The sequence below is a fragment of the Nerophis ophidion genome, linkage group LG04 (genome assembly GCF_033978795.1).
Source record: "Nerophis ophidion isolate RoL-2023_Sa linkage group LG04, RoL_Noph_v1.0, whole genome shotgun sequence".
Classification (NCBI taxonomy): domain Eukaryota; kingdom Metazoa; phylum Chordata; class Actinopteri; order Syngnathiformes; family Syngnathidae; genus Nerophis; species Nerophis ophidion.
The window spans coordinates 39,431,620-39,457,754 of NC_084614.1; the positions used below are offsets into that span (position 1 = coordinate 39,431,620).

At 39.2% G+C, this 26,135-nt stretch overlaps 1 protein-coding gene across 1 annotated transcript in view; it reads right to left on the reverse strand.

Annotated features, from left to right (window-relative positions):
• Positions 1-26,135, reverse strand: part of pknox2 (pbx/knotted 1 homeobox 2) — a 354,581-nt gene that overhangs the window by 62,848 nt on the left and 265,598 nt on the right. Inside the window, exons 6-12 of the mRNA XM_061896425.1 lie at positions 21,070-21,255; positions 20,836-20,971; positions 16,833-16,930; positions 13,047-13,166; positions 12,896-12,972; positions 7,296-7,474; positions 3,145-3,409 (exon numbers count right to left, since the gene is read on the reverse strand). Of these exons, the coding sequence (XP_061752409.1) occupies positions 3,145-3,409; positions 7,296-7,474; positions 12,896-12,972; positions 13,047-13,166; positions 16,833-16,930; positions 20,836-20,971; positions 21,070-21,255 (1,061 nt within the window). The remainder of the gene's footprint in view (positions 1-3,144; positions 3,410-7,295; positions 7,475-12,895; positions 12,973-13,046; positions 13,167-16,832; positions 16,931-20,835; positions 20,972-21,069; positions 21,256-26,135) is intronic.

The window sequence follows — 26,135 nt, forward strand, 5'->3', positions numbered from 1 at the left end:
TATACAATTAAAAATAATCACTTACTTGTAGCGCTAGTGCTGGGTCAACTGCCGTCAACGTCCCTTGTTTTCTGCGCAAATTGCGCACGCAAGTGACGTCGAGGCCACATTGGAGCACGTTTACACTGGAGTCTGATTAAGACACATTTTTCTTGCAGTGTAAACAATTCGATTTAAAAAAAAAAATCTGGTTGGCCTGTAGTGTAAACATAGTGAAACGTAACAAGCTAAGGGCCGCAAATGTGCTGACACTCCTACTTCCAAGCATCAACTTCTGCACTTACCCATCCACCATTTTGGTACAATCTATCCTCCTGACAGTCAGCTTGTGTGACAAAAGAAATGGACCACGTACCAATGTCCTCTGTATTGGACATTTAGTGATAGGCACACCAGGTTTATGTTCCAAATTGTGTAAGTTTGACAACATACACATTAATGTCCATTGGAGTAGACAATTATGGAAATGTGCCACACGCCGATTATCTGAAATTTGTAAATCTGACAAAATAAATAGGCCACGTACTAATGTAAATCAATCAATCAAAGTTTACTTATATAGCCCTAAATTACAAGTGTCTCAAAGGGCTGCACAAGCCACAATGACATCCTCGGCTCAGATCCCACATCAGGGCAAGAAAAAAAAAATGGACATACACAAAAGGTTAGATGTCTACTATAGTGGACGTTTTTTAGACACACACAACAGGCTGATAATCTGAAATTTGTAAATCAGACAAAAGAAATAGGCCACATACCAATGTCCACTGCAGTGGACGTGCACCTGTCTATGTTCCGAAATGCATACCTTTGAAAAAACAAATGGCTCATATACAAATGTCCACTGCAGTGGACATCGGTGGACACACTCAACTAGTATATGTTGATAAAATGTGTGACAAAAGAAATGGACCACGTACCAATGTCCACTGTAGTGGAGATTTTGTGACACACACACCAGGTTTATGTTCCAAATTTTGTAACTTTGACAAGATACACACATGTCCATTTGGAGTAGACAATTATGGAAATGCACAACAGGCCGATAATCTAAAAACTGTAAATCTGACACAAGAAATAGGCCACATACCAATCAATCAATCAATCAAAGTTTACCTATATAGCCCTAAATCATGAGTGTCTCAAGGGGCTGCACAAGCCACAATGACATCCTCGGCTCAGATCCCACATCAGGGCAAGAAAAAAAAAAAATTGTCCATTGTAGTGGACATTTCTGGACATACACAAAAAGTTAGATGTCCACTATAGTAGACCTTTTTTGGACATGCACAACAGGGCGATAATTTGAAATTTGTAAATCTGACAAAAGAAATGTGCCATATACCAATGTCCACTGCAGTGGACGTGCACCTGTCTATGTTCCGGAATGTGTACCTTTGACAAAACAAATGGTCCATATACAAATGTCCACTACAGTGGACATTGCCAGGAAATTGAAAAGTTTGGCTAATCTGTGTGTTGGTTCATAGTGTGAATGTTCGTGATTGATCGGCGACTAGTCTGGGATAGGCTCCAGCTTACTTGTGGCCAATTTTCCCTCCAATTTTTCATGTGTGAGCAAACGCAAAAACTTCTTGAGCATTCAGTGGCGCACATGTGAGCGACACCAGACGTGCACACTGTTATGCACTTATTTTTTTATTCGATTTTGTGAGCAGCCTAAATTTGCCGTGCGCAGAAGGCGCGTGAGCAGTGTGCAATCGCACAGGCGCGTACCTTAGAGGGAACGTTGCCCGTGGCCCTAATCAGCAGAAGCAGTATAGAAAAGTGATGAATGGATGAAATAACACATTTATGGCATTACCTTCCAAGCCAAACTCTCTTGTAAAACAAAGCCATTTTTTTTTGCCTTTGCTTTAAAGGCCTACTGAAACCCACTACTACCGACCACGCAGTCTGATAGTTTATACATCAATGATGAAATATTAACATTGCAACACATGCCAATACGGCCTTTTTAGTTTACTAAATTGCAATTTTAAATTTCCCGCAAAGTATCCTGTTGAAAACGTCGCGGAATACTGACGTGTACGCGTGACGTCACGGACTATTAGGAAATATTTGCGCTGCGCACACACACAGCTAAAAGTTATCTGCTTTAACGGCATAATTACACAGTATTTTGGACATCTTGTTGCTGAATCTTTTGCAATTTGTTCAATTAATATTGGAGATGTCAAAGTAGAAAAATTGAGTTGGGAAGCTTTAGCCTTTAGCCACACAGACACACGGTGATTCCTTGTTTAAAATTCCCGGAGGTGAAACTTTACTATGGATCAGAGCGGTCAAGTGAACATGGTTCCCCTACCACTTGTCAACCAGCAGTTTTCAGTGAGAAAATTGTGGTAAAAAGTCGTCACTTACTGGAGATCAGTTGAGCTTGTGCCGACCGTACAGCCGCCGTCGACTTCCATCAGACACTGGCGTCAACACCCGGCCAAGGACACACACCTACGACTATCAGGTACTGTTAAACTCACTAAAACACTAGCAACACAATAGAAAGATAAGGGATTTCCCAGGATTATCCTAGTAAATGTGTCTAAAAACATCTGAATCCGTCCCAATGCAATCACGTTTTTTTTTTTTTACTTGATTTTTTCTATTTTATTTTTTTTCTAGTCCGTCGCTATCAATATCCTCAAACACGAATCTTTCATCCTCACTAAAATTAATGGGGAAATTGTCATTTTCTCGGTCCGAATAGCTCTTTTTGTTGGAGGCTCCCATTAAAAACAATGTGAACAGCAACATGTGACGTCATCGTCTGCTACTTCCAGTAAAGGCAAGGCTTTTCTGTTAGCGACCAAAAGTTGCGAACTTTATAGTCGATGTCCTCTACTAAATCCTTTCAGCAAAAATATGGCAATATCACGAAATTATCAAGTATGACACATAGAATGGACCTCCTATCCCCGTTTGAATAAGAAAATCTCATTTCAGTAGGCCTTTAATATCATTGTCTTAAATGATTGGGATCCTTGTGTCAAATGTAAGAACTCCATAGTCGCTCCACATTGTAAAAGCTTGCATTCATTCAGGTGCATGTGATGTTAGCGGCAGTGTCATTTACTTCCTGTTTGAGTCAGACATTTCCCACATGAAGGATTCCAGCGAGTCTACTCCAGTTCTTCCCGGCGCTCCATGCTCAGCTCTCTCCTCGCCGCTCCCACGCAAGAAAGCATGGGGCTCCCCCTGTTGGTGTCATTCTCCCCATCCTCTTCCTCTTCCTCCTCCTCCTCCATTCCTTCCTCCTCCTCGTCCTCCTCCTCCTCCTCCTCGTCCTCCGTACCATCCATGGAGTCGTCGGCTCCGAGCATGGCTTGCTGCATGGCCAGGGTGGCAGAGTCTGACGACAGCGAATGGAGGCTGTCCAGGCTGAGAGGGTCTGATCAGAGGTGGAAGCGTTGATATCAATTAATGTCATAGCCGCAACTTTGTGTGTACATCCATCCCATCAGCCCTCTCTCGCCCTCTCTCTTTGGTGTTCTATACCCAAGAACCACTCATTTTGATAACACAAAGCCAACACTGGCACCTAGTGGTTGAATGGATGTTTTCATGTAAAAGATAAGCCGACCATTCTTCACATCTTGGACTAAACTCTTTCACTTGTGATACGATACTGATATTGCAGCCTTAACTATTGGCTGATACACATATTGATCGCAGCATTAAGACATACTTTTATCCATATTTTGTAGTGTGGAATACACGAAAAAGCTTGATCAAGTGATGTAGGCTTCATTTCAGTTTGTCCTTGGTGTGTTGCCGTGGTCTGCGATGAGGTGGCGACTTGTTCAGGGTGTACGCCGCCTTCCGCCCGATTGTAGCTGAGATAGGCGCCAGCGCCCCCCACGACCCCAAAAGGGAATAAAAGCGGTAGAAAATGGATGGATGGATGGTGTTGCCGTGGTCAGGAAGTAGTCTTTGCCATTTAGTTTTAATTGTTGTGATGAGCCTACAAAGTGTGTACACTGTAAGTATTGGACTTATTACACACCAGCTGTTTGATTGTAGTTTTCTCTACCAAATCTGGAAGTGTTGAAAGTGCCAAGTACTGGGAACCGAGCGAAGTAAAACAAAAATAGAGGAATTGAAAAACATCAGCCGGGGTGGAGGGTGCCATTTTGGAGGTCCAGGGGGCATCGCCTTCTAAAGTTGAAGAGGTTTTACCATTTTTAAGATGGCTTGGAAAGCATTTACTACATATAAATATTGCAAAAATGCATGATAACTGACCAATGGTTTCTATTATATGCTGTAAACTGAAAACCAAACCTCTTTTTCATGACTGTACATTATCATCAATAGTTTATTGTTTTTGAAAATACATTTACCATATGTAAAACATCCATAGTTTATGTCATTACTTCAATGTGTTGTCTGGTTTGAGACAATCACTTTATTACATCCCTATAAGGCAGTGGCTCTCAAACTTTTTTTAACAAATACCACCTGAGAAAAAACTTGGTTCTCCGAGTACCACCATAATGACCAACATTAAACTGCAGTAGCATAGTAGGCCTAAGTAGTCATTAAAAACAAGGAAGTGGTTTTATTTAACAAATACATCAAATATTTTTGGGTAATGCAACGTTACACACAGTTTGAACGGTAACACTGTGTTTGAATATAGGAAAATAAAACACTACTTTGATCAAGTGATTCTTAAGCGTAGCACTAGATAGAGCCCACGCGTACCGCAGTTTGAGAATCACTGCTATAAGGCATTCTCATAAATACATGGGATGTGATCTAGTTGTAAAAACTCAAGTAATTTGTTGAACGAGTGAGTCACTTCGGGATGTGTGCAAGTCATTCATAGTATTTGCAACAACTTTATTTGTTTCTTTAATTATAACATGAAGATTTGTATTACAAATAATCTTAATAAATCCATAATTACACTCTATTGTGCTTTTTAGGTCCTGTATTTTTGGGACTGTAAGGCGCACTTAAAATCCTTTCATTTTCTCCAAAATCGACGGTGCGCCTTATAACCTGGTGTGCATAATGTACGGAATAATCCTTGTTGTGCTTACCGACATCAAAGTTATTTTATTTGTTACATGGCGTAATGATAAGTGTGACCAGTAGATGGCAGTCACACATAAGAGATATGTGTAGACTGAAAGATGACGCCAGTAAACAACACCAAAACTTTAAAATGTTCAATTGAGAATATAGAACATTGCACACGGCACTCAAAAATCTGTCAAAATGTTTTAGTACAACTTTGGTGAGCTATGACGCTGCACCGCTTGATTTATTGTCATAGCTTTACGGCCACTGTAGTCAGACGTACTGTGTTTCAACTTACGGGTATTATTATGGTGTGTGTATAAGCACACCAAAATGGCACATACCGTATTTTTCGGACTATATGTCGCAGTTTTTTTCATAGTTTGGCCGGGGCTGCGACTTACACTGAGGAACGACTTATGTGTGAAATTATTAACACATTACCGTAAAATATCAAATAATATTATTTAAATCATTCACGTAAGAGACTAGACGTATAAGATTTCATGGGATTTAGCGATTAGGAGTGACAGATTGTTTGGTAAACGTATAGCATGTTCTATATGTTATAGTTATTTGAATGACTCTTACCATAATATGTTAGGTTAACATACCAGGCACCTTCTCAGTTGGTTATTTATGCGTCATATAACGTACACTTATTCAGCCTGTTGTTCATTATTCTTTACTTATTTTAAAATGCCTTTCAAATGTCTATTCTTGGTGTTGGGTTTTATCAAATACATTTCCCGGCACCGTGCTGCCCGTATTCAAATGCGAATACTGAATAGTTAATAATAACGAGTTAACGCACATGATTAATCACAAAAATTAATGCATTGATTATGTATCATCACAAAATCTAATTTCAGCGTTGTTACAAGGTCAGGTTAACATATAGGTTAACAAAGATGATTGATAGAAATAGCACTTTGAGATTTGTTATTCAATTGTTAAGTGCAATACAAATAAAATATAATATCATTATTATTATTAATATAGATACAAATGTTAACCAAGTTATGAAAAAATAAATAAAATTCATATGAAACATAAAAAAATTGCATGAGAGTGTTACAATAAAATCGCAATTGTGTACAAATAATGTGGTCTTTACCTTAATCAAAATTATGCAAGCAAGTAATAACCTGTGATTAATGATATAACTTCAAAAGTGTGATTAATCTGAATAAAAAATAATAATAATTTGACAGCACTAATTGTCAGGCTTGCCCCTGACGGTTTGGTTGTGTTTTAGTTTTTCGTCTGTGTGTAGTATTTCCTGTCAGCACTCTTGTTTTGGTTCTGTTTCCTGCTTGTCTCCCTGAGTGCTGTGTCCCCTCAGCTGTGGCTGATTGGCACCTGGCTACACCTGGTGTCAATCAGCCAGATACTATTTGAATCCACCTTCCCGTCCGGTCTGTGCTGGATTATTGTCATCAATACTTGTTGTTGAACCTGTAGCTGTTTACAGCGTGCTGTCTTTTTGTTCCTAGTTCCTGTTTGCTGGATCCCTGTTTCCAGTTTGTCCTCCTAGTGTCTGGTTTGTGTTTTTTGTCTTTATTTCATGGACATTAAATTATGTTTTCCCGCACAATGCCTGCCGCCTTCTCTGCATCTTGGGGTTCGTCACCAACACAATGTGACACTAATCTTAACATTCTTATGAGTTATTAGTTTCCACATTAAAATTTTCTGTCCTTCTATAATGCTTTTTCGCTCCATTTTCAGCCACTGTGTTGAAATATGAAGATATGACTTAACAAATCGCAGCCTTGAATTAGCGATTAAAAATGTAATTAACGCGATTAAAAACACAACACACTCGGTATTAATCACAATTAACAGGATCATTTGACACCCCTAAGTCTGTTGATTTTAGTTAAAGTACCACTGATAGTCACACACTGCTCACTGCTCCCCGGGAGGTGAGGGGAGCAGTGAGCAGCAGCGGTGGCTGCGCTCGTGAATCATTATCGGATCACCACATCCCTTTTCTAAATATGTGATATTAACTCTCCATTCCATCCATCCATTTTCTACCGCTTGACCCTTTTGGGGTCTCGTGGGTGCTGGAGCCTATCTTAGCTGCATTCAGGCGGAATACAGCGTACACCCTGGACAAGTCGCCACCTCATCGCAGAGATATTAGCTAATATTTTGGAACACTCTAGTCCAGGGTATGAAACAATGTCAGCCATAAAAACAGGTCTTTAAAAGGTAAAGAAAAAGTGTTGATGTGCACTTACTGTCTGAGTTGTTCCCCAGCTGAGATCGGTGTGTCTGCAGAACTCCAGCAACAATGGAGTCTGGCCAGAATCGCTGTGTGGGACGATGCTGGGACTTCATTTTCTTCGCTTTGGGAGCCGGGTCAGGGTTGCTGGCATCTAACATAGGCTGGAGGATACGCCGTCGAGCATTGATGAACCTGAAAGGGAATTTAAAAAAAAAAAAAGAGGGGGGGGGGGGGGGGGCTTATGTGTGGACGTTTTTGTGATTTAATGACATTTCTATGATGTCCACTATAGATTTCTGCGATACTTTATACAACCAGGAGATGGCAGCACCTGGCAATACTTGTGCTGTCTACAAATTCAAGGCACTCGACTTCATTCATGATCTACATCTTATCTTGTTCAGTCAGGGTCACACTGTGGTTGGAGGCCGTACCAGCTGACTTTAGACAAGAGGTGATATAAATATACATCCTAGTCAAAGGAGGAACAAGGGGTTCAAACGCTGAACCTCCTGGCTGTGAGCCAGGTGTGCTAACCACCAGAGATGTAGTATTACCTGTGGGAAGCTGAACTCTTTGCCATTGCAGATATTTGAAAAAATACTGCAGTTCCATTGTATTACGTTTGTGCTGCTAGGGTTTTTCATTCTAAAATACACTTGGGATGAGCGATATGGAATAAACCTTCATCACCTTATATTGTATATTGCAGCCTCCTGTGATATCGTTATATCATTTAGTGCAGTGGTTCTCAACCTTTTTTCAGTGATGTACCCCCTGTGAACATTTATTTTAATTCAAGTACCCCCTAATCAGAGCAAAGCATTTTTGGTTGAATAAAATAGATAAAAAAGTAAAATACAGCACTATGTCATCAGTTTCTGATTTAATTAATTGTATAACAGTGCAAAATATTGCTCATTTGTAGTGGTCTTTCTTGAACTATTTGGAAAAAAAGATATACAAATAATTAAAAACTTGTCGAAAAGTAAACACGTGATTCAATTACAAATAAACATTTCTACACATAGAAGTAATCATCAACTTAAAGTGCCCTCTTTGGGGATTGTAATAGAGATCCATCTGGATTCATCAACTTCATTCTAAACATTTATTCTCAAAAAAAGAAATCTTTAACATCAATATTTATGGAACATGTCCCCAAAAATCTAGCTGTCAACACTGAATATTGCATTGTTGCATTTCTTTTCACAGTTTATGAACTTACATTCATATTTTGTTGAAGTATTATTCAATAAATATATTTATAAAGGATTTTTGAATTGTTGCTATTTTGAGAATATTTTTAAAAAAATCTCACGTACCCCTTGGCATACCTTCAAGTACCCCCAGGGGTACGCGTACCCCCATTTGAGAACCACTGATATAGTGTACAAATGATGATAGAACCATTACAAAATGGGTTACAGAGTTTCCTAATTTGGCTGCTAACTTATGTTGAAACAAAGACTATAAAAATGAGACCCATCATCTCCCTGCCTGGCACTCAGCATCAAGGTTGGAATTGGGGGTTAAATGACCAAAAATGATTCCTGAGCGTGCCTACCACTGCTGCTCACTGACCCCTCACCTCCCAGGGGGTGGAACAAGGGGGATGGGTCAAATGCAGAGGGTAATTTCATCACACCTAAAGTGTGTGTGACTATCAGTGGTACTTTAACTTTAGTGTGGCCAATAAAAAGATTGACGTGTTTAAGTGTGCTGTTACCATAAACTACTGTAAGTTAATATCTGGTTATTTTGGGCAGCACGGTGGAAGAGGGGTTAGTGCGTCTGCCTCACAATACGAAGGTCCTGAGTAGTCCTGGGTTCAATCCCGGGCTCGGGATCTTTCTGTGTGGAGTTTGCATGTTCTCCCCGTGACTGCGTGGGTTCCCTCCGAGTACTCCTGCTTCCTCCCACCTCCAAAGACATGCACCTGGGGATAATTTGATTGGCAACACTAAATTGGCCCTAGTGTGTGAATGTGAGTGTGAATGTTCTATGTCTCTCTGTGTTGGCCCTGTGATGAGGTGGCAACTTGTCCAGGGTGTACACCACCTTCCGCCCGATTGTAGCTGAGTTAGGCACCAGCGCCCCCCGCGACCCTAAAGAGAATAAGCGGTATAAAATGAATGGATGGATGGATCTGGTTATTTTCTGTTGTAACGTTTAATATACACTTCAGGTAAAGTGTACTAAACTCTTATTTCTATATTGTTTGGATACTTTACATTCATTTTGGGCAATACAACAAACTTGGGTAATCGATCCTATACCAAGTAGTAATAAGACCAATACTGATGCCTAAATTTTTTTTAGTCATTGAATGATTACAATTTACTGTAATCAGACAAAACACAGAATGGGGGAGTAACAATATCAATTATTATTTAAGTATATGTCCTTATTGCCTTTTATTACATACAATATTTGGAGCAAAATAATGTCCATAGTAACTTTTGGCTCTGATTTAAATATTTAGGCTTTTGCACCTAAAGTCCTCCTGTGTTCTTGGACTTATTTCCTGAGTTTGTAAACAATAATAAAATCTACCAAAAGAAAGTGCGATAATGAAAAAATACTTAACTAATCACTGTAGTTTTGACCATATTCTGATACTACACTTGTCGTATCGTATCTTTATTGTCAATTTTTGTTTTGATCCGCCCAGTTCTATTAGAAAGATAGATAGATAGATAGTACTTTATTGATTTCTTCAGGAGAGTTCCCTCAGGAAAATTTAAATTTCAGCAGCAGTGTACAGAATTGGGATCAAATTTAAAACGTAAAAAGTAAATAATGTGGGTATAAATCAAACAAAATAGAAAAATATTACAAAAAGAATACAAATAAAAAGCAACAGTGAGAATAAAAATATAACCGTAAAATAAGAATATAACAAGAGAAACTAGGCAGTAGTGACCATGTTATGAAAAAGTATTGCACTGTTATTGCTTTGCATCCCCTGTCATCCTAGTACCCCCCAGAGAGGAGTTGTACAGTCGAATGGCGTGTGAGACAAAATAGTTTTTGAGTCTATTAGTCCTGCACTTGGGATGAAGCAGTCTAGCACTGAACAGGCTCCTCTGGCTACCGATAACGCTATGCAGAGGGTGACTGGCATCATCCAGGATGCTCACTAGTTTGTCCACAGTCCTCTTCTGTGCCACCGTCACCAGAGAGTCCATTCATTCAAGGGTTCTAGCTTAGCAATTAGCATGGCCTCTTGTGTCTTCCTACGGCAGTGGTTCTCAACCTTTTTTCAGGGATGTACCCCATGTGAACAGTTTTAAAATTCAAGTACCGAGCAAAGCATTTTTGTTTGAAAACAAGAGATAAAGAAGTAAAATACAGCACTATGTCATCAGTTTCTGATTTATTCAATTGTATAACAGTGCAAAATATTGCTCATTTGTAGTGGTCTTTCTTGAACTATTTGGAAAGAAACATATAAAAATAACTAAAAACTTGTTGAAAAATAAACAAGTGATTCAATTATAAATAAACATTTCTACACATAGAAGTAATCATCAACTTAAAGTGCCCTCTTTGGGGATTGTAATAGAGATCCATCTGGATTCATGAACTTATTTCAAAACATTTCTTCATAAACAAAGAAATCTTTCACATCAAATGTATTTATCATTTAATATTTATGGAACATGTCCACAAAAAATCTAGCTGTCAACACTGAATATTGCATTGTTGCATTCCTTTTTACAGTTTATGAACTTACGTTCATATTTTGTTGAAGTATTATTCAATAAATATATTTATAAAGGATTTTTGATTTGTTGCTCCTTTTAGAATACTTAAAAAAAATCTCACGTACCCCTTGGCATACCTTCAAGTACCCCCAGAGGTACGCGTACCCCCATTTGAGAACCATTGTCCTACGGTGTGTAGTATGGCAAGTTTAGCTATTTCTCGTCCTCCAGTGACATGGTACTTAGTTTATTTTCCGCCAAGGAGGGGAGGATTAGTGACTCGCGCTGTGGAGCTACATTAGCTAGGATGCTACATTGTTCGTTTGTTGCTGTCAAATTTGCTGACACAGCTAGAATATGTCATCAACATGCATCGTCACGATATTGCAACAGTATCAAATGCTCTATCGTCAGCCAAATTCATATAATTTATATCGCATATATTGCACATTCGTAGTCCAAATCTCACCAAACTGCACCTAAAACAATCCGGATGGTTATTTTCCTCTTTGTTCCAGAGGACACCACAACCACAGTTTCCGAATATAATTTGAAATGTGGACTCATCCGACCACAGAACACTTTTCCACTTTGCATCAGTCCATCATAGATGATCTCGGGCCCAGCGAAGCCAGCGGCGTTCCTTGGTCTAATTGATAAATGGGTTTTGCTTTGCATAACCGAGTTTTAACTTGCATTTAGAGATGTAGCAACCCACTGAAGTTACTGACAGTGGTTTTATGAAGTGTTCCTGAGCCCATGTGGTGATATCCTTTACACACTGATGTCTGTTTTTGATGCAGTACCGCCTGAGGGATCAACGGTCCATAATATCATCGCTTACGTGCAGTGATTTCTCCAGATTCTCTGAACCTTTAGATGATTTTACGGACCATAGATGGTAAAATCCCTAAATTCCTTGCAATAGTTCGTTGAGAAATGTTGTTCTAAAACTGTTCGACAATTTGCTTACAAATTGGTGACCCTCGCCCCATCCTTGTTTGTGAAATATTTAGCATTTAAGGGAAGCAGCTTTTATACCCAATCATGGCACCCACCTGTTCCCAATTAGCCTGCACACCTGTGGGATGTTTCAAATAAGTGTTTGATGAGAATTTCTCAACTTTATTAGTATTTATTGTCCCCTTTACCAACTTCTTTGTGACCTGTTGCTGGCATCAAATTCTAAAGTTAATGATTATTTTCAAAAAAAAAAAATGTTCATCAGTTTGAACATCAAATATGTTGTCTTTGTAGCATATTCAACTGAATTTGGGTTGAAAATGATTTGCAAATCATTGTATTCCATTTATATTTACATCGAACACAATTTCCCAACTTATATGGAAACGGGGTTTGTATATAAATACAGTACAAGCGTTTTGGCCATGTTTGGATTTGGCCAAGGTGGGGGTCATAGGAGCACTAACAGACTGCGTTATTATTTTGATATCTGCAATGGCGAGGTGGGGCCAACATCACACGCTGACCTACACGTATTCATAATCGGAATTGTTCAGTGTGCAATATTATAAGGCCGAGGTTAGTGATAATGGTTAGTGATAATGCCAAGAAGAAGTCAGAGCTTGAAATCCGTATTTCTTTAAAGCCTTGTGTTTGTTAACAATTGGCATTCCTCTTATTTAGACTAAAAGTAAGCAGTTTTGATACCCTTATTGTACCCAAATCTACTCACCTGACTTGCACAGTGCATTTTCTCAAACTGTAAAATAAAATAGAAATGTGACACCTATGCTCTGTGATGAGGTGGCGACTTGTCCAGGGTGGACGCCGCCTTCAGCCCGATTGTAGCTGAGATAGGCACCAGCGCCCCCCGCGACCCCGAAGGGAATAAGCAGTAGAAAATGGATGGATGGATGGATTGACAACTATGCTATCTTACCAGTTATTCACTTGCAAAAGGGTTAAGCTTGTCTGTGCGGCAATCTGCCTTTTCTCATCCTCTGTCGGGTAAGGATGCTAAAAGTAGAAGACAGAATTTGGCATGAGTCACTTTGCTTTACAGCTCCAAACACAAGAGCAAGACGTTTCACCATAAGATGCTGAAAGAGCCAAGAGCGCATGATGTTGGTGGCTTGTTTGGGGAGGACTCCTCTCTTGTTCCTCGACTTCTTGTCCTCACTATCCAGTAGTGCTGACAAATCAACATTTACCTAAGGAGACAAGTGACACGCGAGTGGGTAGCGGGGGTTAAATTAAGGTTACCACGGAAACACGGGAAGACAACCAATTACTGATCGTTGTTCTGCGACAAGGGCAGAAACACCTCCGAGTGTCGCCATGGTAACTGAATTTGCGTAATGACACTTGAAATATAAAAAGCACCCATCTTCACTTTAATCTGTGAAAAACAGAAGAAGGTCAGTTGTCTTTTTAGTGCTTTCATGAGCTTTTTGAAGAGTTAAGAACCAGGCAGACTTTGGCTGTAAACTATTTTAAACTCTTTAACGCTGGCCTTTTTGTCCACATTAGTGATCTTAGCAAGAAAGTAAAAATTACAGTGGTACCTCAGGTTTTTTACACCGCACTTTTGGTAGGATTCCGTTGTCGATAAAAAAAACATTTTCCCTGGTTTTTCGTATTCCGTCTCAGTTAGTGTACGGCCTAACATGGCGCACCACAATTAGTCCGTATCATGCAAATCTATCTCAAATTTTTTTTAAATCCCCACGCATTGGTGACTCAGTCTGTGCTTTTGCGGGTGGGGTGGCTCAGATGGTAGAGGAACCAGGGTTCCTGGTTCGAATCCAGCTTCCACCATCCTAGTCACTGCCACTGTGTCCTTGGGCAAGGCACTTCACCCACCTTGCTCCCAGTGCCACCCACACTGGTGTGAATGTAACTTAAATGTTGATAATGGGTTTCTCAATGTAAAGCACTGACTATATGAAAATAATTCACAGTTCACTTTTTTTTTAATAAGACTGCAAAATAAGCCACTATGGGGCCAGCCGATGAAAAAGAAGGTGAGAAAATTAAATTCAAGAAAATTAATTCCTAAATTCTGGATCTTTTTTCAAACCAATACAGATGACTTCCTGCTCCTCAAGACTAATAACTTATTAATAATCTTGTAGTTTTTCATTTATTTTAGATTTAACTGTAGATTTTGTACACTTTTCTTGGTGGCTGGCTTTAAGCAGCTTCTTTAGAAGCAGGAGTCTTCACAGGCTTTCAAAACAGTGTGGTACTGCAGCGATGCTGGCTGATAAAGTTTGATGTGTTGATGCGCAATGCTTTTTTTCCCTCCTCGCAAAATGTTTGCAGAACATTTTTCCCGTCCAAAGGCAAAACCTAGTAACTCACTTCTAGCTGATTTTGAGAAAACAAAGGAACACCAATCTATCTTGATGCTGTCTTACAAAGATTTACAAAGTCATCAAACGTATAGATGTTTTCTTGAGCTTTCATTTTCTTGCCCATTGTGCCATGGATTGAATCTGCTCTCATGAACGTGTGCCCTTTCTCCAGATATTTGTATCACAATCTCGGGTGGGCCCCATTCTGCGTTTGCACATTGGGCAAGAGCCGTGTACAGCGTCCAGTTTTTATTTTGACCTCCACAGTTATCTGCCCAAAAGAGTATGCAAGGGGAAGAATCAAGAACAATACATTTAATGAAGGTGCTTGCAACGTCCTGGGCCAATCTTCCAAATATCCCCTCGTGCCATAATATCACATAATCAGGTTGACCGTCTGCCCCCATTCGTACAAATGTCTCATTAAAGACAATAAGGCGACTGACAAAGAAGTTCCGATTGGTCCCTTGAGATACTAGGTTTTTCTGTTGTATCTACGCGGTTATATGCAAGTTGCTAGGTCCTGCCATGCAGGTAACAGCTTACTTACGGAACAAATTACAATATCGCATACACTAATGTAAAGCATATCACCTAAGAACTCCAAAATTATTATCAGCTCAGTTTTGACCAACATTGAGTTACTGGGTTTTGCCTTTGGACGGGAGATTTGGTGCAGATATCACGCAAATGTCTTCCTGTGAAACGATGAAGAAGTACCACATGATGTTATGTTTACAATAAGCTCACAGGGAGTTTATGACACGGAACATGGAGGAGAAAAGATGCAGTTGATTTGCTCCCCGTAATCCAACTACGGCGCAGTAGGGTTAATCTCGCCACATTGGAGTGTTCTTAAATGTTTTTATATCCAAACAATTTTTTTGATTGTTATCGGATTTATCCGTATGACATTATAATTTGTCATTTGTCATTTATAGTTATTGCACATAGATTTTTTTGCATGTAATAGTATAATTATTGTCTTTCTAAAATGTGCTTTGCCTTTATTTTTTGCAGTCAAAATCTTGTGAACAATTTTAACCATAAACTGTGAAAAAACATTTTGTAGATTTTACAGTAGAAAAACTGTCAGTTTAGTCGCCAGAAGTTTACTGTAAAATTTACTGTGGCTTTTAAATTTTTTTCCAGTATATATTTATAGTACAATTCTGGCGACTACGCTGCCAGTTTTTAAATGTAACTGAATTACTGTAAAAAATGAAAAACAGTACCGCTGTTATTTTTACCGTAAAATATACAGTCTTTTTTTTTTTTTTACAGTCCAATTCTGTAAATGGTAAAACAATACCATCGTTTTTTCTACAGTTAAATTCTGGCGAATAAGCATCTAGTTTTTTTTTTATTATAAGATAAAATCTACAGTTGTTTTTACAGTACATTACTGTATGTTGAAAATCGGTAACACAGTTAATTTTATTGCAAAATTATGGCGACAGAAATATCATTTTTTAAATGTAAAACCTATTGTTGTTGTCTTCTGACAAAATTACTGTTAATTGAAAAACAGCGAAATTCTGGTGACTGAACTGTTGTTTGTTTTTAACCGAAAAATCTACAGTCGTTGTTTTTACAGTACATTACTTTATGTTATAATGATTAAAAAAACAAAACCACGGTCAGTCTTACGGTAAATTCTGGCAACTGAACTCTCAGTTTTTTTTAACCACAAGAGCTAGTCTTTTTTACAGTGCATTACTGTAAATGGAAAAATGGTACCACTGTTTTTCCTACAGTAAAAGTTTGAATACTGAGCTGCAAAGGTTTTCTTTTATCGTAGTGCATTACTGCAAATGGAAAAAACATTTATTTTTGCCAGTGTATGTTTTACAATAAAATTAATCATTAATAATTTAATTGTGTGGTTCTTTTTTAGTCTTTCATTTTTTATTTCCAATAAAAAAAGTGTCAGTTATCATTAAGAGTATTAATGGCATTGCATTTTGTCATTCTCTGACACATCAATAGTGTCAAACCTGGCCCACCTCTTCCAAGTGGGCCATATAAGAAGGGATTTGCACGTAGGTCGTGAGTTCAAATCCCGGCCGAGTCATACCAAAGACTATAAAATTGGGACCCATTACATCCCTGCTTGGCACTCAGCATTAAAGGTTGGAATTAGGGGTTAAATCACCATTAATGATTTTCGGGCGCGGCACCGCTGCTGCTCACTGCTCTTCTCACCTCCCAGGGGGTGATCAAGGTTGATGGCTCAAATGCAGAGAATAATTTCGCCACATCTAGTATGTGTGTGACAATCATTGGTATTTTAACTTTTTAATAAGTTATGTGCAAATCTGTGCTTGTAATATGACATTCATGAAAGGGTTGAATACATTTGGATGCAACGGTAATCATGAAACTTGTATTTTGCCTCAATGTTAATAACAATAATCATGATCCTCAAATTGTTCAAAATAGAATTATCAAAACTACCGATGTGGAAAAGACAATTTTTCATAATAAAAACATGAGAAGGTGTTTTTTGTGCAGTTTTACCTGTGCGTTCTGGATCTGAATGGTTCCCGGTGGCAAAGCCTGCGCTAACACTTGCCCCTGTGACGCCACCATGGCAACTGGCTGGTACAGCGCCCCACCTAATGTGATGAATTACCGACATGAGAATCAAGTGGCTTTAGAAAACAATTACTGAATTCCTAGTGTGAAAGAAAACACATGTTTTCACTGTGAGATTAATTAGCATTGATCAAGACCCTTTCTTTCACCATCCGTTTCAGCTCTTTTGTGTCAGGCGATCAAAGGCTGCGGCATTGATTCATTTGAGGTTAAAATATATTTCCAGAGGGCGGGATTAACATTTCACTGGAGAGGTTTCACTTTAAAAGGGTCTGTCAGCTATGCACCCCATCCATCCATCCATTCATCCATTCTCTACCGCTTCTTCCCTTTTGGGGTCGCGGGGGACGCTGGCGCCTACCTCAGCTACAACTGGGCGGAAGGCGTTTTACACCCTGGACAAGTCGCCACCTCATCACAGGGCCAACACAGATAGACAGACAACATTCACACTCACATTCACACACTAGGGCCAATTTAGTGTTGCCAATCAAATTATCCCCAGGTGCATGTCTTTGGAAGTGGGAGGAAGCCGGAGTACCCGGAGGGAACCCACGCATTCACGGGGAGAACATGCAAACTCCACACAGAAAGATTCCGAGCCCGGGATTTAACCCAGGACTACTCAGGACCTTCGTATTGTGAGGCAGACGCACTAACCCCTCTTCCACCGTGAAGCCGCTATGCACCCCATGAAGGATAATTACTACTGTCACATAACACAGAACTCTGACTACTAAATAAAGTACTAACTACGGCTTTGCTTTGTTCTCATACCATTTATGAGGTAACTTTAAATGTGTTTTTTTTCATTGAGCTGAATGTCAGCTCAACCAACCAACAATTGGCGCATTAATAACCAGCTGAGGGCAGCATGCTGGTACAAGGGTTAGTGCATGTGCCTCACAATATAAAGGTCCTGAGTTCAATCCCAGCTTCCAGATCTTTCTGTGTGGAGTACTCCGGCTTCCTCCCACTTCCAAAGACATGCACCTGGGGATAGGTTGATTGGCAACACTAAATTGGCCCTACTGTGTGAATGTGAGTGTGAATGTTGTCTGTTTATCTGTGTTGGCCCTGCGATGAGGTGGCGACTTGTCCAGGGTGTACGCCTCCTTCCACCCGATTGTAGCTGAGATAGGCTCCAGCAACCCCCGCGATCCCAAAAGGGACAAGTGGTACAAAATGGATGAAAGGATGAACACTAACGCGGTAATCGTTTGTGGACAACTTGCGCTTCAATCGCTAGCTGGCAAATGGTGATCCCTTGGTGACAACTGACGTGCTAACCACTAGCCAACTCCAAAACCCGTTTCCATATGAGTTGGGAAATTGTGTTAGATGTAAAAAAGAAAAATAGATTACAATGATTTGCAAATGCTTTTCAACCCATATTCAATTGAATGCACAACAAAGACAACATATTTGATGTTCAAACAATAATTAACTTAGAATTTCATGGCTGCAACACGTGCCAAAGTAGCATGTTCACCACTGAGTTACATCACCTTTTCTTTTAACAACACTCAATAAACTTTTGGGAACTGAGGAAACTAATTGTTGAAGCTTTGAAAGTGGAATTCTTTCCCATTCTTGTTTTATGTAGAGCTTTAGTCGTTCAACAGTCCGGGGTCTCCGCTGTCGTATTTTACGCTTCATAATGCGCCACACATTTTCCATGGGAGACAGGTCTGGACTGCAGGTGGGCCAGGAAAGTACCCGCACTCGTTTACTACGAAGCCACGCTGTTGTAACACGTGCTGAATGTGGCTTGGCATTGTCTTGCTGAAATAAGCAGGGGCGTCCATGAAAAAGACGGCGCTTAGATGGCAGCATATGTTGTTCCAAAACCTGTATGTACCTTTCAGCATTAATGGTGCCTTCACAGATGTGTAAGTTACCCATGCCTTGGGCACTAATGCACCCCCATACCATCACAGATCCTGGCTTTTGAACTTTGCGTCGATAACAGTCTGGGTGGTTCGCTTCCCTTTTGTTCCGGATAACACAATGTCGAATATTTCCAAAAACAATTTGAAATGTGGACTCATAAGAACACAGAACACTTTTCCACTTTGCATCAGTCCATCGTAGATGATCTCGGGCCCAGAGAAGCTGGTGGTGTTTCTGGATGTTGTTGATAAATGGCTTTCGCTTTGCATAGTAGAGCTTTAACTTACACTTACAGATGTAACGACCAACTGTATTTAGTGACAATGGTTTTCTGAAGTGTTCCTCAGCCCAAGTGGTGATATCCTTTAGAGATTGATGTCGGTTTTTGATACAGTGCCGTCTGAGGGATCGAAGGTCACAGTCATTCAATGTTGGTTTCCAGCTATGCCGCTTAGGTGGAGTGATTTCTCCAGATTCTCTGAACCTTTTGAAGATATTATGGACCGTTGATGTTGAAATCCCTAAATTTCTTACATTTGCACTTTGAGAAACGTTGTTCTTAAACTGTTTGACTATTTGCTCACGCAGTTGTGGACAAAGGGGTGTACCTCGCTCCATCCTGTCTTGTGAAAGACTGAGCATTTTTCGGGAAGCTGTTTTTATATATCATGGCACCCACCTGTTCCCAATTAGCCTGCACACCTGTGGGATGTTCCAAATAAGTGTTTGATGAGCATTCCTCAACTTTATCAGTATTTATTGCCACCTTTCCCAACTTCTTTGTCACGGGTTGCTGGCATCAAATTCTAAAATTAATTATTATTTGCAAAAAAAAAGTTAATCAGTTTGAACATAAAATATCTTGTCTTTGTAGCATATTCAATTGAATATGGGTTGAAAATGATTTGCAAATCATTGTATTCCAGTTATATTTACATCTAACACATTTTTCCAACTCATATGGAAACGGGGTTTGTATAAGCAAGTTAATCAATAGCTGACATCCAGCCCGTTAATCGCAAGCCAAGAAATGGTGCGCTAATCGCTAGCCGACAACTGGCGCTTAAATCGGGAACTGGCAAGTTTGCTACCTTATTGCGAGCTGCCTTAAATGCTAACTTGGATACAATAAAATAAAGATTAATTCATGTTTTTACTTTAAACCTGTGTTGGATCAATGATAACGTGTATTTAAAGACTTTTCAATTTGTGAAAAATTGTGTGGCGAATATATATATAAAAAACATTTAATCAAACAAACATTTCACGACCCCATGCAGTACCTTCGCATGTTGAAGACCTCTGGATTTAAGTATCAGTCCATCCATCCATCCATTTCCTACCGCCTATTCCTTTTGGGGCGCGGGGGGTGTTGATGCCTATCTCAGCAACAATCGGGCGGAAGGGAAAGTAAACCCTGGACAAGTTGCCACCTCATCGCAGGGCCAACACAGATACACAGACAACATTCACACTCACATTCACACACTAGGGCCAATTTAGTGTTGTCAATCAACCTATCCCCAGGTGCATGTCTTTGGAAGTGGGAGGAAGTCGGACTACCGGGAGGGAACCCACGCAGTCACGGGGAGAACATGCAAACTCCACACAGAAAGATCCCGAGCCTGGGATTGAACCCAAGACTACTCAGGACTTTTGTATTGTGAGGCAGACGCACTAACCCCTCCATATGACCAAAAATGTTTCTCCCATGTATCTGATTGCTTGGTGTTCTTTTCAATGGACAGCGACAATGTGAACAGTCCGAAAAAATATATATGTGCACTAATTTACTAGTCAAATTAAAGGCACTAATGAAATTGCAGAGGCCTCAATTGCATATGCAGATAATGAAACATTACCACTGGCATAGGAAAAACACATGGATGTGAGTTTTAAACTGATCTGGTATTAAGTATTCATTTACTGAGTTTTATCACACTGACTGCAGTGGCAGGAGATTTTATGGAGACTTGACTGTGTATCGTTAACAAAAATGCCTTGATTTGAATACACTGGTGCAAATCCTTACCTGATACCACTTGAGAGTTTATGTTGGTCATGGAAACACTGCCCTGCTGCAGACCTGCACTGGGCGCCACAATCCCTGAAGAGTTGACAGAGTTGGACACGGACATCATGGACGGAGAGGAGGTCTGAATTAATTCCTTGGGGGACCGGAGAGAAAGACGCCGCAGTCATTATATGCTGTGTCCACAGCTGGGTGTCAAGGTGTATCCAGGAGAAGACCTGACCCACGACTGACCTGCTGCATGCTGAGGCTGGTGTGCGTCGGAGAGTAGGGCCCCGCCAGGTCGTTACGGAGAAGGTTGTCACTGTGCATCTTGGTTTTGAGGCACGTTATGTAGCGGTTGCAGAAATCCTTACAGAGTTCATTGACCTTCTCCAGCTCCAGCAGGTGGATCCGCAACACTTGAATGGCTTTGACCATCTGAAGGTGACAGAGGCAAATCGTAACCAGCAAAGTACTTCTGGACTTCCCCGCCACATCGTGCTTAAAATACTATTTTCTACTATAATCACATTTTTTAAAGCATATACAGTTTTTCGGCCTAAATTAAGTGTTAAACAAAGTCTCACTCATGTTTTATATGTATTACAGCGCAGTGTTTGTATTATTTCTAATATTATATTGTTTTCGATAAAGATATTCACCAAGCAGTACTTCCGATTCTGGAATAAGGGTGACAAAGCTAACAACAACACTGTTGCTAATCTTGGCGCTACTGTATGTTTGCCGCGACACTAATTAACTTCTGGCAGAACAACATTTTGATGGACTTCATATTCAACCCCTGCCTCTTCAATAACACATCTCCACATTGGTGAGCTTTTAGTGTGAGCGATATCTAAAGAGACGCGAGACATACAGGATTTGCGCGGTACTTTATGCTACTGTCATATATACATACATGTATATATTAGGGGTGTCCTGATCTGATTTTAGCAAATAAAACAACAACGATCGGATAATATCAGTTTGCATCTAAAGTCTCCAATACAAACAGTCCTGCTTGAGCAAAGCTGGACAATAAGTTGACATCTAAAGCTACGTTCACACTGCAGGGTCGGATGTCATATTTATTTTATTTTTTTTGTCAAATCTGATCTCTTTGATAGCCGTTCACATTTAAAACAAAAATACAATTTCTAATGTGAATGCAATTTCACTCGCATGAAGTCATGACGTTGCATGCAATGCAGTGTTTACGGAATTTTAAGGATTGTTTGTAATCAAACTCAACATTTTTTTAACTAAATTATTGCGCGGTGAAGATTAAGAAGGAAAAGTACAACTATTTTGGCTCTGGCAGTTTTACGGGATATTTGGCTTTGATGTCTACTGGAAAAGCTTTTCCGTGGGTGAGGATAGGAGTATCAAGTTGCAACTACTGGCTGAATTATGAATTTAAGAACATTGGACAAAAAGCTGGGGTCACATTGTACCAAAAAAAAGAGAACAGCATTGTCAACTTAAGTAATAAACAAACAAGTTATGTTATGTGTATACTATGTTAAGTTGTTTATGTTATCGAATAGTAATTGTACCTTGTTTGCAATATTATTGCAAATACTTTCAAAATGTTCGCCTAAATCTTTCTATACTTACTGTCACCAAGTTTTGAGCTAATCAATGAGTTTCAGTTCAGTAAAAATTTACAAAATGTTCCTGTTTGACATTCTGACTACCAAAATTGTGACGAGTGCGGGGCATCGTGATGCGGGTTCGTGATACGGAAACAGTGTGAAGGTAAGAACCAAAGATTTATGAAAACGACTATGACTGTCACTGTTGTATAAAACACAAACTAGGAAGCAAGAACGAATGGACAAAGAAGGCAGGCTTAAATAAGGACATCAATCAGAAATCAGGTGCGCTTCAAAAGCTAGGGGCAGGTGAAACTAATGTGTGACTATGGTAACAAGATCAAACAAGGAAGTGCAACCAGGAACTAAGGCAAACATTAGCAGAACATAGTACAAAAAGACTCAAAACCAAAACATATAATGATCCGGGCAGCGGATAAAAACAAAAATTGCATTTGTACCCAAATATCGGGGTATTTTCTTTGACCACGGCCGACCGAATGGAAGCAAGACCAAAACAACCCATCTGCCCTAGTTGTCCAGCAATGGCGCCATGCCGATTTGGTGTTTCGGTGCCCTGTAAATGCGTATAAAATGTGTTTCCATTGTGCGTTTGCAAAAAATATTCAATATCGAAAAGTCTCAAAATCCACCTCATAAGAGTGCAAATTTGTTTTAGTGATGTTTGAGAGGTTTTTCAAAATGTGGATGTTTCCATTACAAGTTTCTTTCATTTAGGTTTTGCACATTCTTATGGGTAATAGAACTGCAGCTACTAAAGCATTTGCTCTGCACACCGCCAACATGTGTGAATGAAAAGCCTCTATTTACTTTAACCACTTACTGAAATTATAGTCCTCTTGATGTTTTACTTGATTATTTATTTGCATACAATGTATGATACTACATTTCTTTTATAGAAGTATTTAATTAAAGACATTACTAATCTCAATGTTTGAGATTATTATTTACTTTTGTTAACAGAATTATTTCCTTCAAGACGGATGTATTGCTTCCCAGAGGAAGCTCTTCATTTATTTCTTTGAAAATTAGTCCATAAAAAGCACAACTTCCATCTGGTCTAAAACTAACATTATTCAAATGATAATGTTGCTAAGAGTAAGATTCAGTGTATGCAGTGTCAATTCAAACTACTAGTTTTAGATAAAAAAATAAAATAAAAACTTGGTTGGAATTTTCTCAGTCATTTGTACTCATTGGTTTCTTTAAAAAGTACGGGAAAAATGGGGAATTTTTTTTTATTTGCTCAACTGCTACACAATTATCTCATGCAGAATTAAGTAGCAAGCACTGTTGTAACCATAGTTGCTCGTACAAACATGGCTACAATCGTGCATCATCAGCCTGTTGTGTAATGTTAAAAAAATGTTCTGGTAATTACAGGTAATTTTTTTCATCGTCATTTAAAGTAGTTTTGTTTTCAAAGTGAACCTGTGTCAGGAGAGAGTGTTTTTTTTTTTTTTTGTTTTTGATGAGAAATAGTGTGTGTCAAAGTGTTTCTGTCCATTTTGTGTTGAGCTGATTAAAAAGCATCATGTTTAATACACAAACAAATTGTCCAGTCCCACGTTAATAGTATAACACTATATGTTTGTTTAAGGTGCAATTATTAAAGACAAATGGTAAATGGGTTGTACTTGCATAGCGCTTTTCTACCTTCAAGGTACTCAAAGCGCTTTGACACTACTTCCACATTCACCCGTTCACACACACATTCACACACTGATGGAGGGAGCTGCCATGCAAGGCGCTCACCAGCACCCATCAGGAGCAAAGGTGAAGTGTCTTGCTCAAGACACAACGGACGTGACGAGGTTGGTAATAAGTTGGGATTGAACCAGGGACCCTCGGGTAGCGCACGGCCACTCTCCCAACAGCGCCACGCCGTCCCAACTAATTTAACTGTCATTAATCACAATTAATTACGAGTTAACTACAGAAAAAAATGTGATTAATGGTAATTTAATATTTTAATCTTTTGATAGCAGAAATTATGAATATATCTGAAATTTCCATTTGGAGTCCTAAGTTTATTTGCCATATTAATTTAAAAATCCAACACATAAAATGTTTTGAGATAAAATATCCTAAAACTTAGAATCTCTAAAGTTTTTTAACATTCCAGCCATCCATTTTCTACCGCTTATTCCCTTTGAGGTCACAGAGGGTGCTGGTGCCTATCTCAGCTACAATCGGGCGGAATGCGAGGTACACCCTGGGCAAGTCCCCAACTCATCGCAGGTCTTTTAACATTGTCATTTCTTATTCAGCTCTAAATAAAATATACCTGAGTGTTTTCTCCCTAATAGCATTAGTCTAAGCATCAGAAACATAACATTTTTAATCGAGACTTCAAAGTCAATGACAAAAAAAACAACCAAAAATTGTATTTACCAAAGAGGGAGGAAATAAATCAGCTAATTCAACTCTGAGATCTTAATAAGTAGAGAAGATACTTGTAACTTTTGTTTACATCGCACCCACTCAAGACCATAATGGCATTCCCACCCCGTATAAGAAAGAGTACCCCCCGGGAGAGATGTCTGTACTTTGTCTCACAAAACAAACAGATGCAGGGTTAATTAACCGTTCATTCAGTCTTTGTTGGCCTGCTGTCCAAACTAGCAGAATAGCAATTGTTGTACGTTTTAGTGTCTGTCTTTTGCAAAGTAAGTTTTACCTCAAATTGTTTGATCTGAACACACTTTTCCCCATCCGTGTTAATTATGATTACTACTGTTGTTATTATTATTACTAAGGCAAAATACAGCCAACGGACGTTTCCAAATGATCTTTTTCTAACCTTTAACATTGAAATTGTAGCCGCCATTACGATGCGCTGTGCCGTTTTTAAATTACCGTAAGTCATGAACAATAGAAAGTTCTCCCATGGTTGGAATCTGTGCTTTTCAGTGATATACGGGTTATTATAGTAATCTAAGTGACAGCTGCTCCGAGTAGACGAGTCAGGTTGGTGTCAGGAGCCCGTTTATACTGCACACCGAATCTAATGTTTTTGCTCTCAAATGACACGGATCGGATTTTTTTTTTTTTTTCCAGTCAAAGCGCTCCAAAGTGCTTCAAATCTCATCACTCAGATTTAGGCCACATCAGGAGGTCGTCTATCCCAGTGGTTCTCAAATGGGGGTACGCGTACCCCTGGGGGTACTTGAAGGTAGGCCAAGGGGTACGTGAGATTTTTTAAAAATATTCTAAGAATAGCAACAATTCAAAAATCCTTTATAAATATATTTATTGAATAATACTTCAACAAAATATGAATGTAAGTTCATAAACTGTGAAAAGAAATGCAACAATGCAATATTCAGTGTTGACAGCTGGATTTTTTTGTGGACATGTTCCATAAATATTGATGTTAAAGATTTCTTTTTTTGGGAAGAAATGTTTAGAATTAAGTTCATGAATCCAGATGGATCTCTATTACAATCCCCAAAGAGGGCACTTTAAGTTGATGATTACTTCTATGTGTAGAAATCTTTATTTATAATTGAATCACTTGTTTATTTTTCAACAGGTTTTTAGTTATTTGTATATCTTTTTTGTTAAATAATTCAAGAAAGACCACTACAAATGAGCAATATTTTTCACTGTTATACAATTTAATAAATCAGAAACTGATGACATAGTGCTGTATTTTACTTCTTTATCTCTTTTTTTAAACCAAAAATGCTTTGCTCTGAT